The sequence below is a fragment of the Aspergillus mulundensis genome (genome assembly GCF_003369625.1).
Source record: "Aspergillus mulundensis strain DSM 5745 chromosome Unknown scaffold_0, whole genome shotgun sequence".
NCBI lineage: Eukaryota > Fungi > Ascomycota > Eurotiomycetes > Eurotiales > Aspergillaceae > Aspergillus > Aspergillus mulundensis.
The window spans coordinates 5,431,262-5,447,903 of NW_020797888.1; the positions used below are offsets into that span (position 1 = coordinate 5,431,262).

Consider the following 16,642-nt stretch of genomic DNA (forward strand, 5'->3'; position numbering starts at 1 on the left):
GCTCGTGCGAAGGGTTGAGTCCGAGTGGCAGGCCATCTCAAGGGGTCCGGTTGTCCATATTTCTGGGGTGGAAGCGGCAGGGGTCAATCTGGCAGGCGGTCACATGCGTGGCAACTTTGCCGAGATACGAATACGACCGTCTTTATTTTATCTCTAATCTATGTCCACTTTATCGTCCTTCTAAATGGCAGGAATTACTCCTTCTGCTCCTTCTTCACAACTTTCTTGCCGCTCAGGATATCCTTCGTCGTGGCAAGAATCGATGACCAATCCTCAAAGACGGTGTATGGCATGCCTTCTCGCTCGCAGTAGGTGATCAAGTCTAGAGAAGTCAGTGCTCCTATATCTTCAGTCGGAGCGGGGACAAACATACCCTTTCCAGCCTTGGCGAAAAGAAGGTCTGTCTCTGTAGCAGCGGACAAGTCCGAAACACCGTCCCCGGCGTACAGCAGAGTAGGGCGCTCGTCGAACGGCACCGCAGCGTACGGCTTAATCTCCAAGGACTTGTCGTGGCCGAAGTGGCTAGATTCGCAAGTCAATCCACTGCAGCCGAGTTCATATTATCAATCATACCTGTCGTCGTGATACTTTATTTGCCATCCACCGGGGGTGTTGATATCTTTGCCATCGCGGCTCTCAACATTGTTGGCGACAATCTTGAGATGGTCGTCGGTCTTGTGGCCGAGAAGAGTCTCGAACAATGTTTCGATAACAGGAACCATACCCGAAGACAGAACCACGATCGGCACATTGTTCTCCTTCGCCCAGTAGTAGAATTCCTTGAAGTGAGGGTCAAGGCGGACGTTCTTCTTGAGAATTTCGAGGCAGTCGTCGAAAGCGTTGGGGACGCTGTCGAGCATTTCCCGGAAGGAGTCACTAACAAGCAGTATGAGTATCTTGTCCGGTTGTACTATGTTCGCACCATTTACCGGAAAGTGACCTTGTTCTCGAGGACGTCCTTGTTCAGCTGTCGGCGTTTCTCCCCACCGAAGCCTAGGTTGTCGGTCTACAGATGGATTGAATCAGTATTAGTTATCGCGATGGAAGGCATGAATCCTACCATGAAGTCATTGCCTGCAATTGTTGCGATTAGCGATCGGTACAGACCACTCGGGAAGTGCAAGGGACTTACTGTCGTCAAGAGTAATGGTGCCATCAAAATCCGAGAAGAAGATGATCTTGGGGTTGGTCCTGAGATGAGGGAGAGTAGAAGCAGAGCCCATGGTGGAGGAATGGCGGGGTATCTGAGAGCTGCGGGAGAAGGGTCAGCGGCGGCACCTGTGAAGGAACATCTAGAGAAAACGGGGTAGGTAGGTCCGACGAGCTAGTAAAGGGGAATATGGATTATTGCATACCTAATGGTGAAGAATTGGCAGTGTTGTGAGCGTAAAGGAGAGTGTCTATCCAGAGAACAGCGAACCGCTCAGGAACCCCAGGAATTAAAAGGCGCCCAAGCAAGGCAGCGGGCTATTCCTGAAAGACGTCAATTAGCCCCAATTTCATCATATCAGAGATCGCAGGCTGGGTCCTGCGGTACCTGCGGATCATCTCCATATCAACGCGCCGTTCAGAAGCCGCTGTGGACTTGCGGTGGAGTCGGCATCCCAGGCTGCCCAGCCCGTGGTTTTCATTTCCTCCGCCGACATTTTCTCCGCGAAGTTCAAACAACCCCGGCATTTCGGAGGTGAGATAGAAGAATGGCGCGCTTGTTGAGGTCTCTGCGGAAAATCTTTGGGGAGAGCCCATCGTCATCGCCGGCAATCGCGCCTCCGTCCATTCCACGCGCTCCCCCGCGCTTCCCGCGGTCAATCGATACAGACTTTTCGCGCTTTCAAGGTACCTACTGCTTTCCACGACCTTCAATGCGCCACGACAAGACGGACTGACATATCCATATCCATTCAATTGCAGAGGGCGACCGACTCGTGATAAATAATGTGAAAAGGAGACAACCGCATCTAACGGCGCCCTTGCGGAGAGGCCAGAAGATCGATACACCCAGAGGGACGTTGGACCCAGACCATGTTATCGGCCAGGGACCTCGCGAGATCATCCCGACAAATAAAGGTTAGAAGCTGGGGCTCATTCGCGAGGTTTCTCTGAATGAGTTGCTAATATTATGACTCTAATTCAGGAACGAAATTTCTAGTGACACTTCCCACCCTCGAACAATATATCTCCATGACTCCGCGCCATGTGACGCCGATCTACGGCAAAGACGCAAACGTCATCGTGCAATTACTCGATTTACACGTTGCACAACCCGCCGAGGGCGACAGCAACAATGGCCCTGCACCGCTGCAGATCCTCGAATCCGGAACGGGCCACGGCGCCCTAACACTCCATCTATCCCGCGCAATCCAAGCCGCAAATGCCCTCCCACCTCCGATCCCAAAGACATCAACGATAGAATACCTCGAACAACCCCCCGAACAACCAAACCCAAGTAAAGAAGCAAAGCCCGCCCCAGAACCCAAACGCGAGACCTCCGCGGAACAAGAACAAACGCAAGCCCAAGAACAAGAAGCATGGAACACCTACCGCGCCACCCGCAAAGCCATCATCCACACCGTCGAAGTCCACTCGACGTTCTCGAAACACGCTGAAAAGCTCGTCCGCGGGTTCCGCCGCGGCATCTACGCCGGTAACATCGACTTCTACGTCGGCCGTGTAGAAACCTGGGTCTCCGAGCAGACGAAGACGAAATCCGAGCCCTTCCTCACCCACGCTATCCTCGACATGCCCTCCGCCCACCTGCGCATCCCGCTCGTCGCCTCTGTCCTCAAGGCCGACGGCATCCTAGCCGTCTTCATGCCCAGCGTCACGCAGATCACAGAGTGCGCGATGTACATACGGAAACAGGGGATTCCGCTCGAGCTAGATAAGGTTATTGAGCTTGGGACAGGAATCAGCGGTGGCCGGACATGGGATGTTAGGTTCGCTGTGAAAAAGTCGAAGGCTGATCCCGGGTGGGATAACACAAATGATCAGTCGGCGTCGGAGGGTACAGTGGAGGAAAGCGTTGCTGTTGAAAGCGAAGGCGAGGAGGCAGCAGCAAAGGCGGCAGAGGCGCAGACTGGTGCTAAGCCCAAGGAAGAGCCCGTCCTTGTTTGTCGGCCGCTGGCTGGGCAGATGATTGGGGCTGGAGGGTTCGTGGGCGTTTGGAGGAAGATGCAGATGCCCTCGGCTTCGTCGTGAGGCGACTTGCTTCCTGACTCCCTGTAATATAGAACTGTATACTACGAACTTATAGACGTGTAAATGTATAACATGAGACCTGCCGTCGACAGAATTATCCCTCTACAGTACAGCGTACAAAATATGATACTAGAGGAAGACAACCACATCGTGACCGTGTCTCAAGATCATCAAGTTATAATCAAATCCTAACACATACCTAGAGTACCAAGAGCGCAAAAGAAAGCGAAAGATAAGGTAACTTGACACCACGCCGTTGACTACTCACTTTCCAAGAAGATGATCGACACACAGGTTTCGAACTGGATTGCAAAACCACCTCCAGCCCGCTCCAGCAGCACAAACGAGAATGTAACGAAAGAAGATAAGAAGACAAGAGGAGACGAGGCGAGCAAGCACCGACAAAACAAGACAGGAGAAACGGACGTAACACCGCGGACATCAACAAAACGGACAACAGCGCAAAAGCCCCCCAAAGCGTTAGAAAGTAGAAGAGAAGATTCCGAGATAACAAGACAAGAACAGGAATAACCGGGCTACACAAACACCAGTCTTCGTAAGATTCGACATGACATGCTCCGCTCCCATGGGTTAAAGAACAAAACACCGAGCCCACCAGCTCAGTTCCGTTGCGGTCCAAAATCTGCCTCCACAACCTTGCCCTTTTTACCTTTAACTGAAAACTCCGCGAACAATGCGATATGATCACTTGGAAAATGATAGTTAGGGAACCCAGGCACCCTTTGTAGATAATCCTTGTCCACCTCCCCTAGTAACCCGGACACGTGCACCGTATTCGATGTGTACCAGATGTAGTCGAGGATATCCTTGAAGTCTGGGGTGTAGTTGGTAAAGCTCAACTCGCCAATGGCGCCGTACGCCGACTTTAGCTTGAACGGATGCGTCATGCCGACTCGACTCAGGTTTCCGTACATTCGTTTCTCCAGCTCCGGATGCTCTTCGACAAGCCCTCCGCTCGCGATAACGTTGTACGCCGCCGAACCGGGTGACGAGTTGAAGTCGCCGCACATGAAGAGCGGAATTTGATCACCACTGGCGTACTCTGCTGACGGAGCGAATTCGGGCTCGGGCTGTGCCTGCTCACCTTGGGCGAAGCGGAAAGCACTCTTGTCCGTACAGGCGGGCCATTTGGCGTACTTCTCCGAGTGCTTCGTAATCTCCTCCATAAGAATAGCTGTCTGGATCAACTTGACATCCTTGAAAGCGGGATCCCAGTAGAGATGAGCGTTGACGATGATGAACCGAGATCCAGTTTGCCGGTTCTCCAAAAACACGATAACAGCAATGTGGTCTTTCTGCCAAAGTCGATTGTAAATGTCGTCTTGACCTTTAGCATCGGGTCTCCGTACAGCCGTCTGACCAAAGTTGATCACCTGCTTGTCGAGAAGAATGAACTTTGATCCCTTAAAGAAGGTAGCACATCCATCAACGCCCTTGGCGTCCTCCTCCTGCATACCCATGGCTCTTCCTCGTGGCCAGTATACACCCTTATAGTCGCTGTAGGCCAATTGCTCCCTGAAGAATTCGTTGTAGCTACCTTGGTCGATTTCTTGAAGACAGATGATATCCGGATCATGAGCCCTGAGCTCATTGAGTATGGTCTCTCTCCTGAATTCCCAAGATAGAACGCGGGCAGGCGCATAGCCGTAGTGTGATTGAGTCGCGGAGGAATCGCAAAGGGTGTTGTAGGAAAGGACGGAGACCTTGTCGGGCGATGTAGCGGCAGTATCATCGAGAACGAGCCAGTCTCGACCGGGCGGGGGAACATGGACTTCTTGGATAAGTTAGCGTAAACTTCATCATGTGTGGAGTGCAGATGATACGGACCTGGCATCTCTTCTTTGAGATATTTGATAAGGGCCTTGGTGCCCTCCTTCATGATCTGAGACTTCAAAACGTCCTCCAACGGGTTACCCTCGATTCCCAGAATCTCCAGTCGGTAAAGGTATCCCATTTCATATGGAAGGGTACGAATGTTGTTGTCAAACAGGAGGAGCTGCTTCAGGTTTGTGAGCATGCCGATTTCCTCTGGAAGCTCGGAAAGGTCGTTGCCGGACAAATCCAAATGGGTGAGCTTTCGTAGTTGACCAATCTCCGGGGGAAGCACTTTCAGTTTGTTGTGAGTGAGATAAAGTTTTTCCAAGAAATCATATTTGAACAGTGACGGTGCCAGGGCCCGGAGTCCTTGGCCGCCAAAATCCAGCGCAGTCCAACCCTGCTGCCGTGAGGCAGTTTTTGCCTTCCCAACTCCATTCTTGTAATTGACGCCGTTGTCTTGAGTATCCGGCTGGCTAGGCGCGATCTGAATGCCCTTGGTCTGCTGTGCTACAGCCCGGGCATAGTAGTGAGGTGAACTGGCCTGTCGAGATTCCGCAGCCAGCTGGAGTTGCTGTTGCCAATGTTCGTTCATAGACTCGTCAAGATCTTCGTCAATGTTGGTGTGCGTCCCATTTTGAATGTGGCTAGGAGTGAAGTGTGGGGTAGCGGATGCCAGAGCCCCGCTGGAGAAGTTATGCTGGTGGCCGACATGTTGAGGAGGCTGGTTGTGGTGGGCATGGTGATGTGGTTGCTGGGCGGGGTGTGGGTGGTGTGTCTGCGTCTGAAACTTCATCTGCATGCCGAACCGCTGGTGGGCCTGGCCACCATTCATGATAACATGCTGCTGTTGATGTGTTTGGCCATACATTGTGAACGGATTGAGAGCAGCTGCCGAGCCGAGCGGGGGAGTTCGCGAGGGGGATGGGGTTTCGTGGTTGAATTTCAGACGTCCAGTCGGGGAACCGGTGCCGTTGCGGATAAGGTGACGTTGGTGAGGTTGTTGCGTTTGGAAGAAGTATTGCCCGGCCCCAGGCTGCTGGAACCTGTAGGTACCATCTGCCATTTAACGTGGCAGACGAGACCCGGTGTTATATTCTTCAGAGGGGGTTTCGGAGCGGAACCGAATTGGCAGCACGGGGGAGACAGCCGTAGCAGGGGAGTGAGGAGGAGTCGGGGGTCGGATACGGTCTCTCCTTCTCTTCAACATGGGGTCCTGGAATGGAACCACCCCAGAGAAAGCGACTGCAAGACGGACAAGTAGAGCACTGTCCCACAAGTAATTTGTTTCCGCCGCACTAGTCTCAGCACAGGCTGGGGGTCGAAAGATCTAAGGATCGGACGGTAGGCCGGGGTTGGGCGAACGAGTCACGGCAGAGAGAGACGTCGGGCGGGATCACAGAAGCCTAGAGAGTCGGACGTTAGACGGGCTACCCAGATAATTGACGGATAGCAAGTAAGGCTGAGCGCATACAACAAGGCAATCAGACGATAAAGTAATGACGGTCCTCGCCAGTCGAGATGGGTTCTTGTTCTTTGCTCGTCTACGATCGAAGGCGGGAGGTTCCAAGCTGGGGTCACGTGTGCAGCATCGGGAGGCTGTGATTCGCCACGGAAATCCCAAGAGATCAAAGACCCTTTCAATCGCAAAGCTTGGAAAGGCCAGATTTCTACCCAATCGGTTGGTTTATTATTGACTTTCTGGTCTCTCCCTTGATTCTCCTTGTCAATAGAGCAGACTTTATTAAGCCCCTTGAAACGTCTTCAGACAAAGAACGCGGTACGCTCTAGAATCATCCGTGGGACCTCTGGGTCAGTCGACACATCGAATAAACCCTTGCTCTCTCTCCCTACCCTATTAAAAGAAAAGTGGCTGACCACCATATTTATAATTCTAAGTCGGAAGCACACCTTCAATGCATCATCATAGTTCATAGTGCTCACTCTGTAACAGAGGTGCCCTGACCATCCATCTCCCACTCTTTTCCTGAAGTATGGCTCTTCAAGCGTTCAAGCGCCCGGTGGGTGCTTCAAATATATCTTGTTGCTTTGTTTACAGAAGATCTCGTGCTCGCAAAGATCCTACTATGGCATCCTACGCGGGCTTGCTAGGTAATTGAAGTGTGGGAGTACAGCATGCCTAGTGATGTGTTCGAAATGGTCATGTCTTCACTGAACGTCCATAACAAGTACACTACGGTAGTGTCAGCTTCTGTTCAATGTGAGACTGCCAGCTCAAAGCCACTTCTTGCTGCCATCGTTACTAGGGTATCTTTGGTGCCTATATAATGTAGGATAAAGCATGCTCAGCAAGCACAGCGGACAGGGTAAGTCCTGTCATTGAACATACATATTTATTTATGCTCTGCATGCTATCATCTAGAATTGAATTAAGATTATCCTAGTATTCGAGTGCGCATGCAATGAAACCTAGCCTAATATATTTTGGTTCCAAAGCACGCCTCTACTCCGGAGATATCCGAGATATATATAATCACATTGCGGGTTGAGCATCAGAGCCAATTCTCAACCTTATCAAGCGAGCGCAAAACAAAATTATATAAGTTATCAATACGTAGTATTCTCTCCCTGAAAATATGTGGTATAAGTACCGACAGGCTTTAGGCAAGATGCTCATTTGCCCGCAAACCGATCCCACAAGCTACTCACCAGCATCCTATATACTCTCGCGCTTACTTTACCCCTACTAGCTTACTGGCAGCCGTTATTGTCCAACAAGCGATCCGAAAGTATAATTCAACTGCTTGCTGTCGTGTAACAAACGTCGGCTCAGTAGAGACGATCCGGGTTATTTAAGGCACTGTCAACCCATCCCCGGACCTTGCATCAGCTCCCATCAAGCCTGATAGGGGTTCACTCAAGTCCCAAAGAATTAGAACGGACCACCGGCCTGTAAATTAGACTAGATGGCACCGATGAAGTTTGGCAATAACCAGCATGTCTTGCCACTGGCGGTTAGGAAGGGTAGGTGTCCAAGACGAGGAAGAGAGAATAATGCCAGACAAGCTGACCACGTGTTGCGACAAGTCATCGAGAAGAATCCAAAGCTCGCACAGCGCATGGAAGCTCCGGACCGGGTTCTGTAACGACATTGGGACGTCCATCCTCTACTGCCTGTTCCCCCTCATGGTCGTATGCCAGGATGCCGCCGAAACCGCAGCGCTAGCCAGTTAGGCCAATACATCTCGCTTCAATACACGACCAGTGCCCCAAGCGGTTTGGGTTCTTCGCTACACTGCCCTGGGCTGAAGACACGGTTCGACGTATCGTAGAGATCAGGTACGTGCTGGACGCGCTCAAGGCGGACGGCGTCGTACTTTTCACCAGCTATAACAGTAAGTATCTGGGCCATCCTGATTTTGAGCCGGTATGAAAAGAGCTAAATGATCACGCGGCAGTTGTCTTCACTATCCCATCATGGAGGAGATCAAGAACTCTATCAACGAGCCGTTCACTATCCCACGGTATTGATGGACTGATCACGAGAGACAACACGCATGGCCGTGCATCTGACTCTGACCGACACTCTGCGTCGGTGCGCGGCAAATTGTCGAATCATTCTGTCTCATGGGGGAGGCACGCTCCCGTTTGTGGCTGGTCGAATCGCTGACATTGGGCTCTAGACTCATCTATCTGGGAAGCCCCTCGAGAAGTTTGTTGATGATGCGAAATTGTTCTGATTTAACCTGGCAATGGTTGCGCATGTGATGCCGCTCCAGCTCGTGCTAGATTTTGTTTCCAAGGGGCATGTCCTGTATGGCACCGACTATCCGGCTGTGAGAGATGAGGCGTTGCTCAATAGTAGAAGACCGTAGGTAACGAGGCACTGACTGCCGCAACGAACAAAACAGCGCAGCTCTGTTTCCGCGCCTGGCGGAGTAGATAATCCAGGCTCTGGCCTTACCTATCCACACTCGGTTCGAGTTCTCCGGTTTCGATACCTGGATAGGCGCTCGGACTGTAGAAAAAAGATCAATACGTGATAATCAGATGAGGATTCAGATCAGATGCGCGGCCAAGACATGCAGCAAAAAAGAAAATACGTGATCACTGATGGGTAGATCATCCTCAGCAATGAGTCTTAAATATCGACCAGTCACATCTATATATGTGAGGCTCTTCGATATCGCATGCTCCCGAGGTCAAAGCTCAGGCTCCAGAGCAATGATAGCCCGGAGCCAAGATGGAGCTCGAGGGCGCTTAACTGGATGGAGACAACTGTGCATCACGCATCACACTGATGCCCAATGATGTTTTTGATGCGCAAGCCATTGGGATATGGGAGGCGACAATGCGTGTTCATGTCTTACGGATGATGGATCATTGAATCGATTGATGGATGGCACCAGAGTCCCATGATCCGCAGGACAAAGACTCGAGCCCAGGCGCGGCAAGAATCTGGTTCGGGTCGGGTGAGGCACTGAGGTTCCAATGTCCATCGTCCTCAAGATTATCATGATATCATGATGTCAATCATTTGAAGCTATTGCTTCCTTTATCGTGGCCCGTGGGATCCCGGTCGTTCCAATTTTCAAGTCCGGCAATTGCCTGGTGACTCGTGTTCGTTACTGGATCCCTGCTGCTCGACGGCGAAACCGCCACTAGCTTGGTGTACCTACGTTAGCCACAGCGCGGCAAGGAAACGACTCCGAAGAGGGGCGGAAAATTCAGCATGAGTTCCACAGCGACAAGAGGCCAGCATGCAGTCCATGCATAAGTCGTGAAATAAGATCCGTCCATTTTGTGTGGTTTTTGTTGGAGGAAGGTAAGCGCGAGCTTACGGTGTAGATAGAATGGCAGATACGACGGTGACTTGGTATCATTCCGGAGGCAGATTCAGGAAATAACCATGCTGCATGGTGGAGTGTAAGCAAAACTGGGTTCTGAAGTTCTGAACATCTTTTCTGATGCAACGGAGACTTGTATGGTCTATGGTTACTATGGTATGGGGCGATGCAAGGAGCTGCGAGCAAGGCTTATGCGGATGTGGGGAGTTGTGCGCTTGTGGTTAGACCAAGAGTTGAAGAACGAACCTTAGGGGATCCTGCCGTGGCACCGTCAATGAAGGATCTGTCGGTGTCTGGAATCTGGATGAAGAGTCCAGGGCCAGTTAGTTGTTTAGTATTGTAGCAGGAGAGTTGAGACAGGCGAATGGTCTCGAGTGACATGTGTATTACATCTCAAACCTTAGCCCCTATCTTTGGGGGAAGAAACAGAGTCATACTTAGCGGTAGGCCCGAAATTTCGCATGGTAGCGTGTCTGAACTTTTAAGTGTCTTGCCCCCTCTCGGAGCGTCTCCATCTCGATCAACTCCTTTTCCATGGGTTCGCCTGGTCTGGCCTCGATCAGTCATAGTGCACTGACTTGTTCAACCACTTGCATGGTGTCCACCCCGCTGCTCTTTTCTTTTTCTTCTGCATCTCCATTATTATTCCTTGTTCTTTGTCCTCCCTGAGCAATTGATATATGCTTTCATTGTGCTAACGTGTTTTGTCTACAGGACAATGAATATCTTTGCATCAGTTCAGGCCATTCTGTGAACGGATTGAAGAGCACCCTTGCCATGCGCAAAGTTCTCCGTGGCCTACTTTGCGCTCTTCGATGAGAACGCCTAATACTGTCACAAGATGGACATGATGTCGGTAGCTCTTGGGTCCGGGACTGGGCCGTTCAACACGGGCGTGTCGTCAACAACGTCCGGCTCCGACCTGCATTCGACGCATTCTACAGTCAGTTCGGCCCCATGGGCTGCAACATCCACCTCCTCCATCGCCTCCTTCAACGACTACACCAACTACCCTTTGATTCGTCAAGGCGACCGTACCTACCTCCGCGATCCCGAGAACAACTACCCCCTACCATGCGACCTCCCCGAGATCCAGCGCCAGATACTGCGCTCGCTCATGCTGATGCGCGTTTATGGCGGCCCGTTTTGCAACCCATACCTCGCCGACAAGGCGCCCAAGAGAGTTTTAGATTTGGCGTGCGGCTCCGGTCTCTGGTCGAGCATGTGCCATGATTATTTCGCCCGGCGCGGGCATCGTGATGTTGAGTTTTATGGTATCGACATTGTAAACGTCGCGCCGGACCTTCGCAAGAACGGTGTGAATTGGCAATTCAAGCGACACGATCTCCGCAAGCCACGCCTGCCCTTTCCAGACGATTATTTTGATTTCGTCTTCATAAAAGATGCCGCCATGTGCCCGCTCAGCCCGGCGCAACAAGCACATGGTTTGTCCGAACCTCTAAGGGTACTAAAGTCGGGCGGGATCCTAGAACTTTGGGATTCCGACTCGGTTTTTCGCTCGTTGCTCCCTAATCCTGCGCCCGCCCGTAAGTTATCTTCAAAGGAACAAGAAACGGCGGATGTGACTGCAACGTACACATTCTCGGCAGCGACCCCTTTCACGAATGCGCAAAACAAGTTTTTGCAGAACTACAACTCCTGGATAGCAAAGGCTTTTGACCGTCGCAAACTTACTACCTTGCCGTGTGCCACCATCGGTCTCGCTTTCAACTCAGAAGTTGACGTCCTCGGCAAGGTCGAGAGTCGTCGAATCGCCATTCCTTTAGGTGAACCACGCTGGGAGCGGGAAGGCGGAAAAGACGGCAGCGGTCCGCGCAAACAGTTGACCAAAGATCAATTGTCCATCCGACGAACGGCTCTCCTGACCGTCATTCAGATGATTGAAGGCATGGAACCCATGCTCATGGAAGCCAGCGGCAAGAGCAGAGACGAATGGGACAGGTGGTGGACTGCCATGATCAGTGACCTGTTCCAGAAAGGAGGCCTCGCCAATGGAGAGTGCTTGGAAGTAAGCGCGTGGTGGGGTCAAAAGAAATAAGTTATCGGCAGACTGAAAAACAGACAGCATTTATTGGACTCTATAGGAGTACTTGGTGTTTTGATAAGGACGACAGGAAGGAACGACAAAAGCGCAGCGCAGCAACCATTGCTCATGTCATATTGGTGATACCCCGACTCGGTTTGGTTGATATTATTATTGTTCATTCGGATGTATATTCCCACGACGTTTCTGCACTACCCGTGGTTGGCATTATTTGTTTTCATAGCGCTGCTTCAACGCTCGATATCGTTTTAGATAGTACCTGTGTATTTGTTAGCACCATTTCTTGGCCTTAGGGCCTGGATGATGATATGATATAAATGACAAGATTGGATACATCAAGCCTTGTGCAGCGTAAACGAAGACGGGCGGCCAATCGTCTATGTCGGACAAACTTACAAAGCCTCGATCTCTGCGTAATCGTGTTAGCAACCAGTGCAACAGTGCGCCGGAAAAGCGAACCTTTCTTAACGAATTCCGCTCTAGCGATGCCCTTCCGAATATCTTCTTCGTTCTGGAGATGAACTTGACTTGAAAATGCGCGATGCAGTCTGGTCCGAAAGAAGTCGTAGCCCAGCGGATACTCGCGGCCCATATAGAGAAGCTCTGCGAGTTAAGATCAACGAAAGCATGGCAGATTGATTATGAGACCAAAAACAAACCCTTGTATATGGTGATGACTTGACGTCGAAGCTCGGGGCTTGCCATTGTTTCTCGATATACGGAGTAAAAGTGTGTTAAGAGAAGATATGATGGAAAAAGGGAAGCAGCCAGTGCGGGCCGAGCAAGATTTTTGCTTTCTTTCTTTGTGAAGTGGAGGTGACGTCGTACGGTACAGGCCAAACAACGGTGTTGAGGCGCTCCCGACTTGGCCTGGTATCAGCAACACAGATGGATGCCCTGGCAATAGCTAGCTGGACCTGACCACTAGCTTGGCCTCGCTGAGTAGATTTCGGTCACTATACCAATGGCAGATGAGTTCCTCGGTCCCTTGAAGCTCGAGCAACCGGGAGTGGGGTAGGCCGCCGTTCTCCGACTCCGCCGCGGTCGAGCTCCCCAGACTCCGGCTGGAGCTTGATAAACGGTAAACCAGAACCCATTAAACACTTTAACCTCACAATCTACTGCCGACGATGATACGCACGCCTGCTCTCCGAAGCCAGCGCCTGGCTTTCCGGTTCGCGCCCCCACAAGCCACGGAATTTCGCCAGTTCTCAATCTCCTCCCAGCTGAACAATGCCCAGCCGCAACCACCGAGCTCCAAGCCGAAACCCCACGACATTGACCCACGATGGCTTACCATGACAAAACGGCGCGTCGGCAGATGCATGATGTTTGGGTTGAAACCATCTCAGATCCAGGAGGCTGGGGAGCTTATGCGCCAGATTGCCACGGACTGGCGCGAGCTGATTGCGGGTAGTGAGGGCTATTTGACGGATCCTAGAAGAAGAGGGTTGTTCAGGCAGAGTGTCGCGTGGGGTGAAATGGTATGCCCATGAGCTTGGACTTGTCTACTCATGCAATTACTAGGCACAATCATGCTAACGTGTGATTAATTGCTGGTCGGGGTTATAGGATAGCATGGTAAGCCGCTACGACTCCGTGTATAGCGAGTGATTTCTGACGGATGTGTGGAAAGGGTATCTAGTTCCTCTCTTTATTCGAGATTTGAGACGTCGAAGCCCTAACAAAATGCTACAGGACATGTCAACAATGTCACATACGTCCGATACGCCGAAACCGCGCGCGTATACTTCACCCGCAATTTCGCTCTGCATATCGACCCAGCGCATAAGACAGAGTGGATGAATCTCGTCAGCAACAGGGGTCTAGGCATTATCCTGCGGAGCATCAAGATTGACTACAAATTCGTACGTCCAGTCAGCCTCTAGCGTGTACACACAGCCTGCTAACAATCCGACCATAGCCCATGCAATACCCAGACAAAGTAACAGTCTACCACAAACTCATCCACGACCCCTCATCCTCGCAGTCCTCGCAATTCGCATTCCATCTACAGGCTATGATTCTCTCAGAATCCCGCCAGCGCCCGGCCGCCCGTGTTCATGAGGACCTTGTCACGTACGACTACAAGCTAGGCAAGAAGGCGGCTATCCCACCATTCTTGATGGACCAGCTTAAGGATACGTGGAAGCGACAGGAGCAGGCCAAGAAGGAATGGCAGCAACGGATTCTGGACATTGAGGCCAGGGTCAGGAAGTTGGAGGTTGAGAGCTGGGATCGGGAGGATGCGGTTGAGGATATGGGGTCCGCGAAGAATTAGAGCATTTTTGCTTTGCGGAGAAACTTGACATAAGGGACATGCATATAAACACGGATCGAAGTGTGCTTACAGATGAAGTCTGCACTATAGACCATCTGTTAGAATGAAGCCGATTGTTCTAGACTATACCCTTGGGCCTGCATATGATCAAGGTGGTATTTCGCTGAGGACAGTGGCCGTACAACGTAATTATACAAGCAGTCGACCTCAACCTTGTCAGAATGCCGGGGATGATGATTGTACTACTCCGGGACCATGTCTACATGCCGGGCTTATATGTTACACTCGCATGCTGTCCCACCATGGAGAGATATGGTGCCTGAACCACAACTTCTGCAATGCCACTTTCAAGCAAGACATACTCCCCAAATACCTCAACACCAGTACTTCAGAGTAAAACCACACAGACCCCCTCCCCTGGCCAAGCATCGGCAATTCCCAGAATAGAATAAACCCCAACCGCATGCTCATCTGAAGCTGTTGATTGGCTTCTAGACTTGAATCACGTGAGATCGCGATAAAAACCCCTCCCCCACACTAGCTTTTAACCCCTCCAAGCTCTTCTCTTTCAGTCTTCAGAACCCATCAATTCATCTCCCCCTCCCAAACAACCCCTAACAATCAATCAAAATGGGTGTCGAAGTCGTCCGCATTTCCCCCGGTGATGGTGTCAACTACCCCAAGCCCGGTGACACCGTCAGCATGCACTACGTCGGAACCCTCGCCGACGGCAGCAAGTTTGACAGCTCCCGCGATCGCCCTGGCACCTTCGTCACCCCCATTGGTGTCGGCCGTGTCATCAAGGGCTGGGATGAGGGTGTTCCCCAGCTCAGTCTCGGCGAGAAGGCTAAGCTGATCTGCACTCCGTAAGTTCTCAGCCTCCTGCATTGTACTTCGGTGTAGCCGGACAGATTGCTAACGTTGATGTTTCGGTGTAGTGACTACGCCTACGGTCCTCGGTGAGATATATACTTGCCCTGCTTCAAGTCGGCTTGATCCAATGGGGACTCTCCATTTCGGGATCAATTCCGTGTGGTCTTTTGCTGACTCTTGCTTTTCATAGCGGCTTCCCTCCCGTTATCCCCCCCAACGCGACCCTCACCTTGTGAGTCTTTCATTGTGATATACCTGTTTAATTGCTTTGCTAATGGTGGAATTAGCGAGGTCGAGCTCCTTAAGATCAACTAAATGTCGGATTCGGCGAAGCCGTCTTGTGACTAGGCAGAATATCCGGCCTTTGACATAGGCGGTCCAGTCTGTTTTATATCTGAGATGATGATGCCTTGACTGCGTTTCTTTAGCTTCGTGTGAAAGGCAAATTGACCCAGTCCCTCAATGCAGTTACCAGTCTGCGATTCGTACTTGTTTCCAAGTAGATCTTGTGATACACGCATTCACAACGTAACATCTGGACAAGGCCATCTATCTGTCGATGTTATGTGGGAGAGTGCAGCGCAACGGCTTCAGTCCCTTCAAGCAAGAACCCGGTAAGCGTCCTTGCAAGGCCGCTGAGATAGCCTATGCTGTCCCTGGTCGCACATGGACGGCTCATAAGAGGCAGCATCCAGAAGGTTGTCCATAAAAAAAGTTTATCGGTCCAAATAAGCCACGTATTTATCTTATCCATGAGGTGAATGAACGAACAATCAAACTTATTCCCCGCGTATACGAAGCATGTATAAAGTCCGGTGCCCAGTGAGTCTTTACCAGAAATTGACATGAGCCATACATGACATCGGCTCCCGCCTTCCGCCTCAAGCAGATTGAGCTATCCTGACCGAGGTAGACATCGCCATCTTGGGCCTGGCAAGGCTGGTCAAATCTCGGGGCTCCGGCCGAGGTAGAACCTTAAAAGAGGTGGTGGCTGGCCAGAATTCTGCTTTTGCGTCGTTGCGAAACCTGAATCGACTAGCGCCCTGCTAAGATCAAAGCAGTAAAAGACCCTGGCTCAGCCGCTCACAGAAAGTCAAGACTTGGGGCTGATATCGCGACGTGTTGGTCAGCTTGGGGGCCAGACTGCACCGTCAGATTCGTAGCAGGTCAGATGTAAGAAATCTCTGGAACCTATTGTGTTCGCAAAGACAATGCTTGGAGGTCTCCAGAGGACAGAGGTAAACGGGAACATGAACCAGGGTCTTTCCGACCGCCAAGCAAAGTGGGTGGGAGCCGGGAGGATCGACCGTTTAGCCCGGCTTAGCGCCAGCACCAAATCCACCGCGCGAGGAAACTTTTCCAAGGTTCGGATATCCCTGGTCCTGGGTTCTTCAGCCTTTCGGCACCGACACGTTTCAAGCATGCTTTTTTGTCGCTGCGGCCGAAACGCGAAACTCAGTCACAGGCCATGCTTCATCGTCCCAGAGAATTGTCAATCGGACCTGCAATCATAACTGTGGGTTGTCTCGAGTCATCACGCAAGGCTTCAGCAGAGGCTTTACAAGTGAAGGACAGCCTGGA

The 16,642-nt window shown here is 51.4% G+C and overlaps 7 protein-coding genes across 7 annotated transcripts; 4 read left to right on the forward strand and 3 right to left on the reverse strand.

The window, feature by feature from the left end:
• Positions 1–194: 194 nt before the first annotated feature.
• On the reverse strand, positions 195–1,223 carry DSM5745_01509 (putative Phosphoserine phosphatase; the record flags this gene model as incomplete). Its single annotated transcript, XM_026743525.1, has 6 exons — positions 195–322; positions 374–522; positions 574–876; positions 930–1,006; positions 1,061–1,074; positions 1,133–1,223. The coding sequence occupies 6 exons, from the start codon at positions 1,221–1,223 to the stop codon at positions 195–197; spliced, it is 762 nt and encodes a 253-aa protein (XP_026609370.1).
• A 958-nt stretch (positions 1,224–2,181) lies between these two features.
• On the forward strand, positions 2,182–3,198 carry DSM5745_01510 (tRNA (adenine-N(1)-)-methyltransferase; the record flags this gene model as incomplete). Its single annotated transcript, XM_026743526.1, has 1 exon — positions 2,182–3,198. The coding sequence occupies one exon, from the start codon at positions 2,182–2,184 to the stop codon at positions 3,196–3,198; it is 1,017 nt and encodes a 338-aa protein (XP_026609371.1).
• Positions 3,199–3,818: 620 nt separating this feature from the next.
• On the reverse strand, positions 3,819–6,100 carry DSM5745_01511 (CCR4-Not complex 3'-5'-exoribonuclease subunit Ccr4; the record flags this gene model as incomplete). Its single annotated transcript, XM_026743527.1, has 2 exons — positions 3,819–4,993; positions 5,047–6,100. 2 exons carry the CDS (start codon positions 6,098–6,100, stop codon positions 3,819–3,821), a joined length of 2,229 nt encoding a protein of 742 aa, XP_026609372.1.
• A 4,583-nt stretch (positions 6,101–10,683) lies between these two features.
• DSM5745_01512 (class I SAM-dependent methyltransferase) lies at positions 10,684–11,901 on the forward strand (the record flags this gene model as incomplete). The annotated part of the gene is made up of 1 exon (XM_026743528.1): positions 10,684–11,901. One exon carries the CDS (start codon positions 10,684–10,686, stop codon positions 11,899–11,901), a length of 1,218 nt encoding a protein of 405 aa, XP_026609373.1.
• A 398-nt stretch (positions 11,902–12,299) lies between these two features.
• Positions 12,300–12,612, reverse strand: DSM5745_01513 (electron transfer flavoprotein regulatory factor 1; the record flags this gene model as incomplete). The annotated part of the gene is made up of 3 exons (XM_026743529.1): positions 12,300–12,316; positions 12,367–12,510; positions 12,567–12,612. The coding sequence occupies 3 exons, from the start codon at positions 12,610–12,612 to the stop codon at positions 12,300–12,302; spliced, it is 207 nt and encodes a 68-aa protein (XP_026609374.1).
• A 425-nt stretch (positions 12,613–13,037) lies between these two features.
• DSM5745_01514 (thioesterase family protein) lies at positions 13,038–14,188 on the forward strand (the record flags this gene model as incomplete). The annotated part of the gene is made up of 3 exons (XM_026743530.1): positions 13,038–13,323; positions 13,606–13,775; positions 13,832–14,188. 3 exons carry the CDS (start codon positions 13,038–13,040, stop codon positions 14,186–14,188), a joined length of 813 nt encoding a protein of 270 aa, XP_026609375.1.
• A 630-nt stretch (positions 14,189–14,818) lies between these two features.
• DSM5745_01515 (FKBP-type peptidyl-prolyl cis-trans isomerase) lies at positions 14,819–15,376 on the forward strand (the record flags this gene model as incomplete). The annotated part of the gene is made up of 4 exons (XM_026743531.1): positions 14,819–15,054; positions 15,127–15,147; positions 15,252–15,293; positions 15,349–15,376. 4 exons carry the CDS (start codon positions 14,819–14,821, stop codon positions 15,374–15,376), a joined length of 327 nt encoding a protein of 108 aa, XP_026609376.1.
• Positions 15,377–16,642: the final 1,266 nt, after the last annotated feature.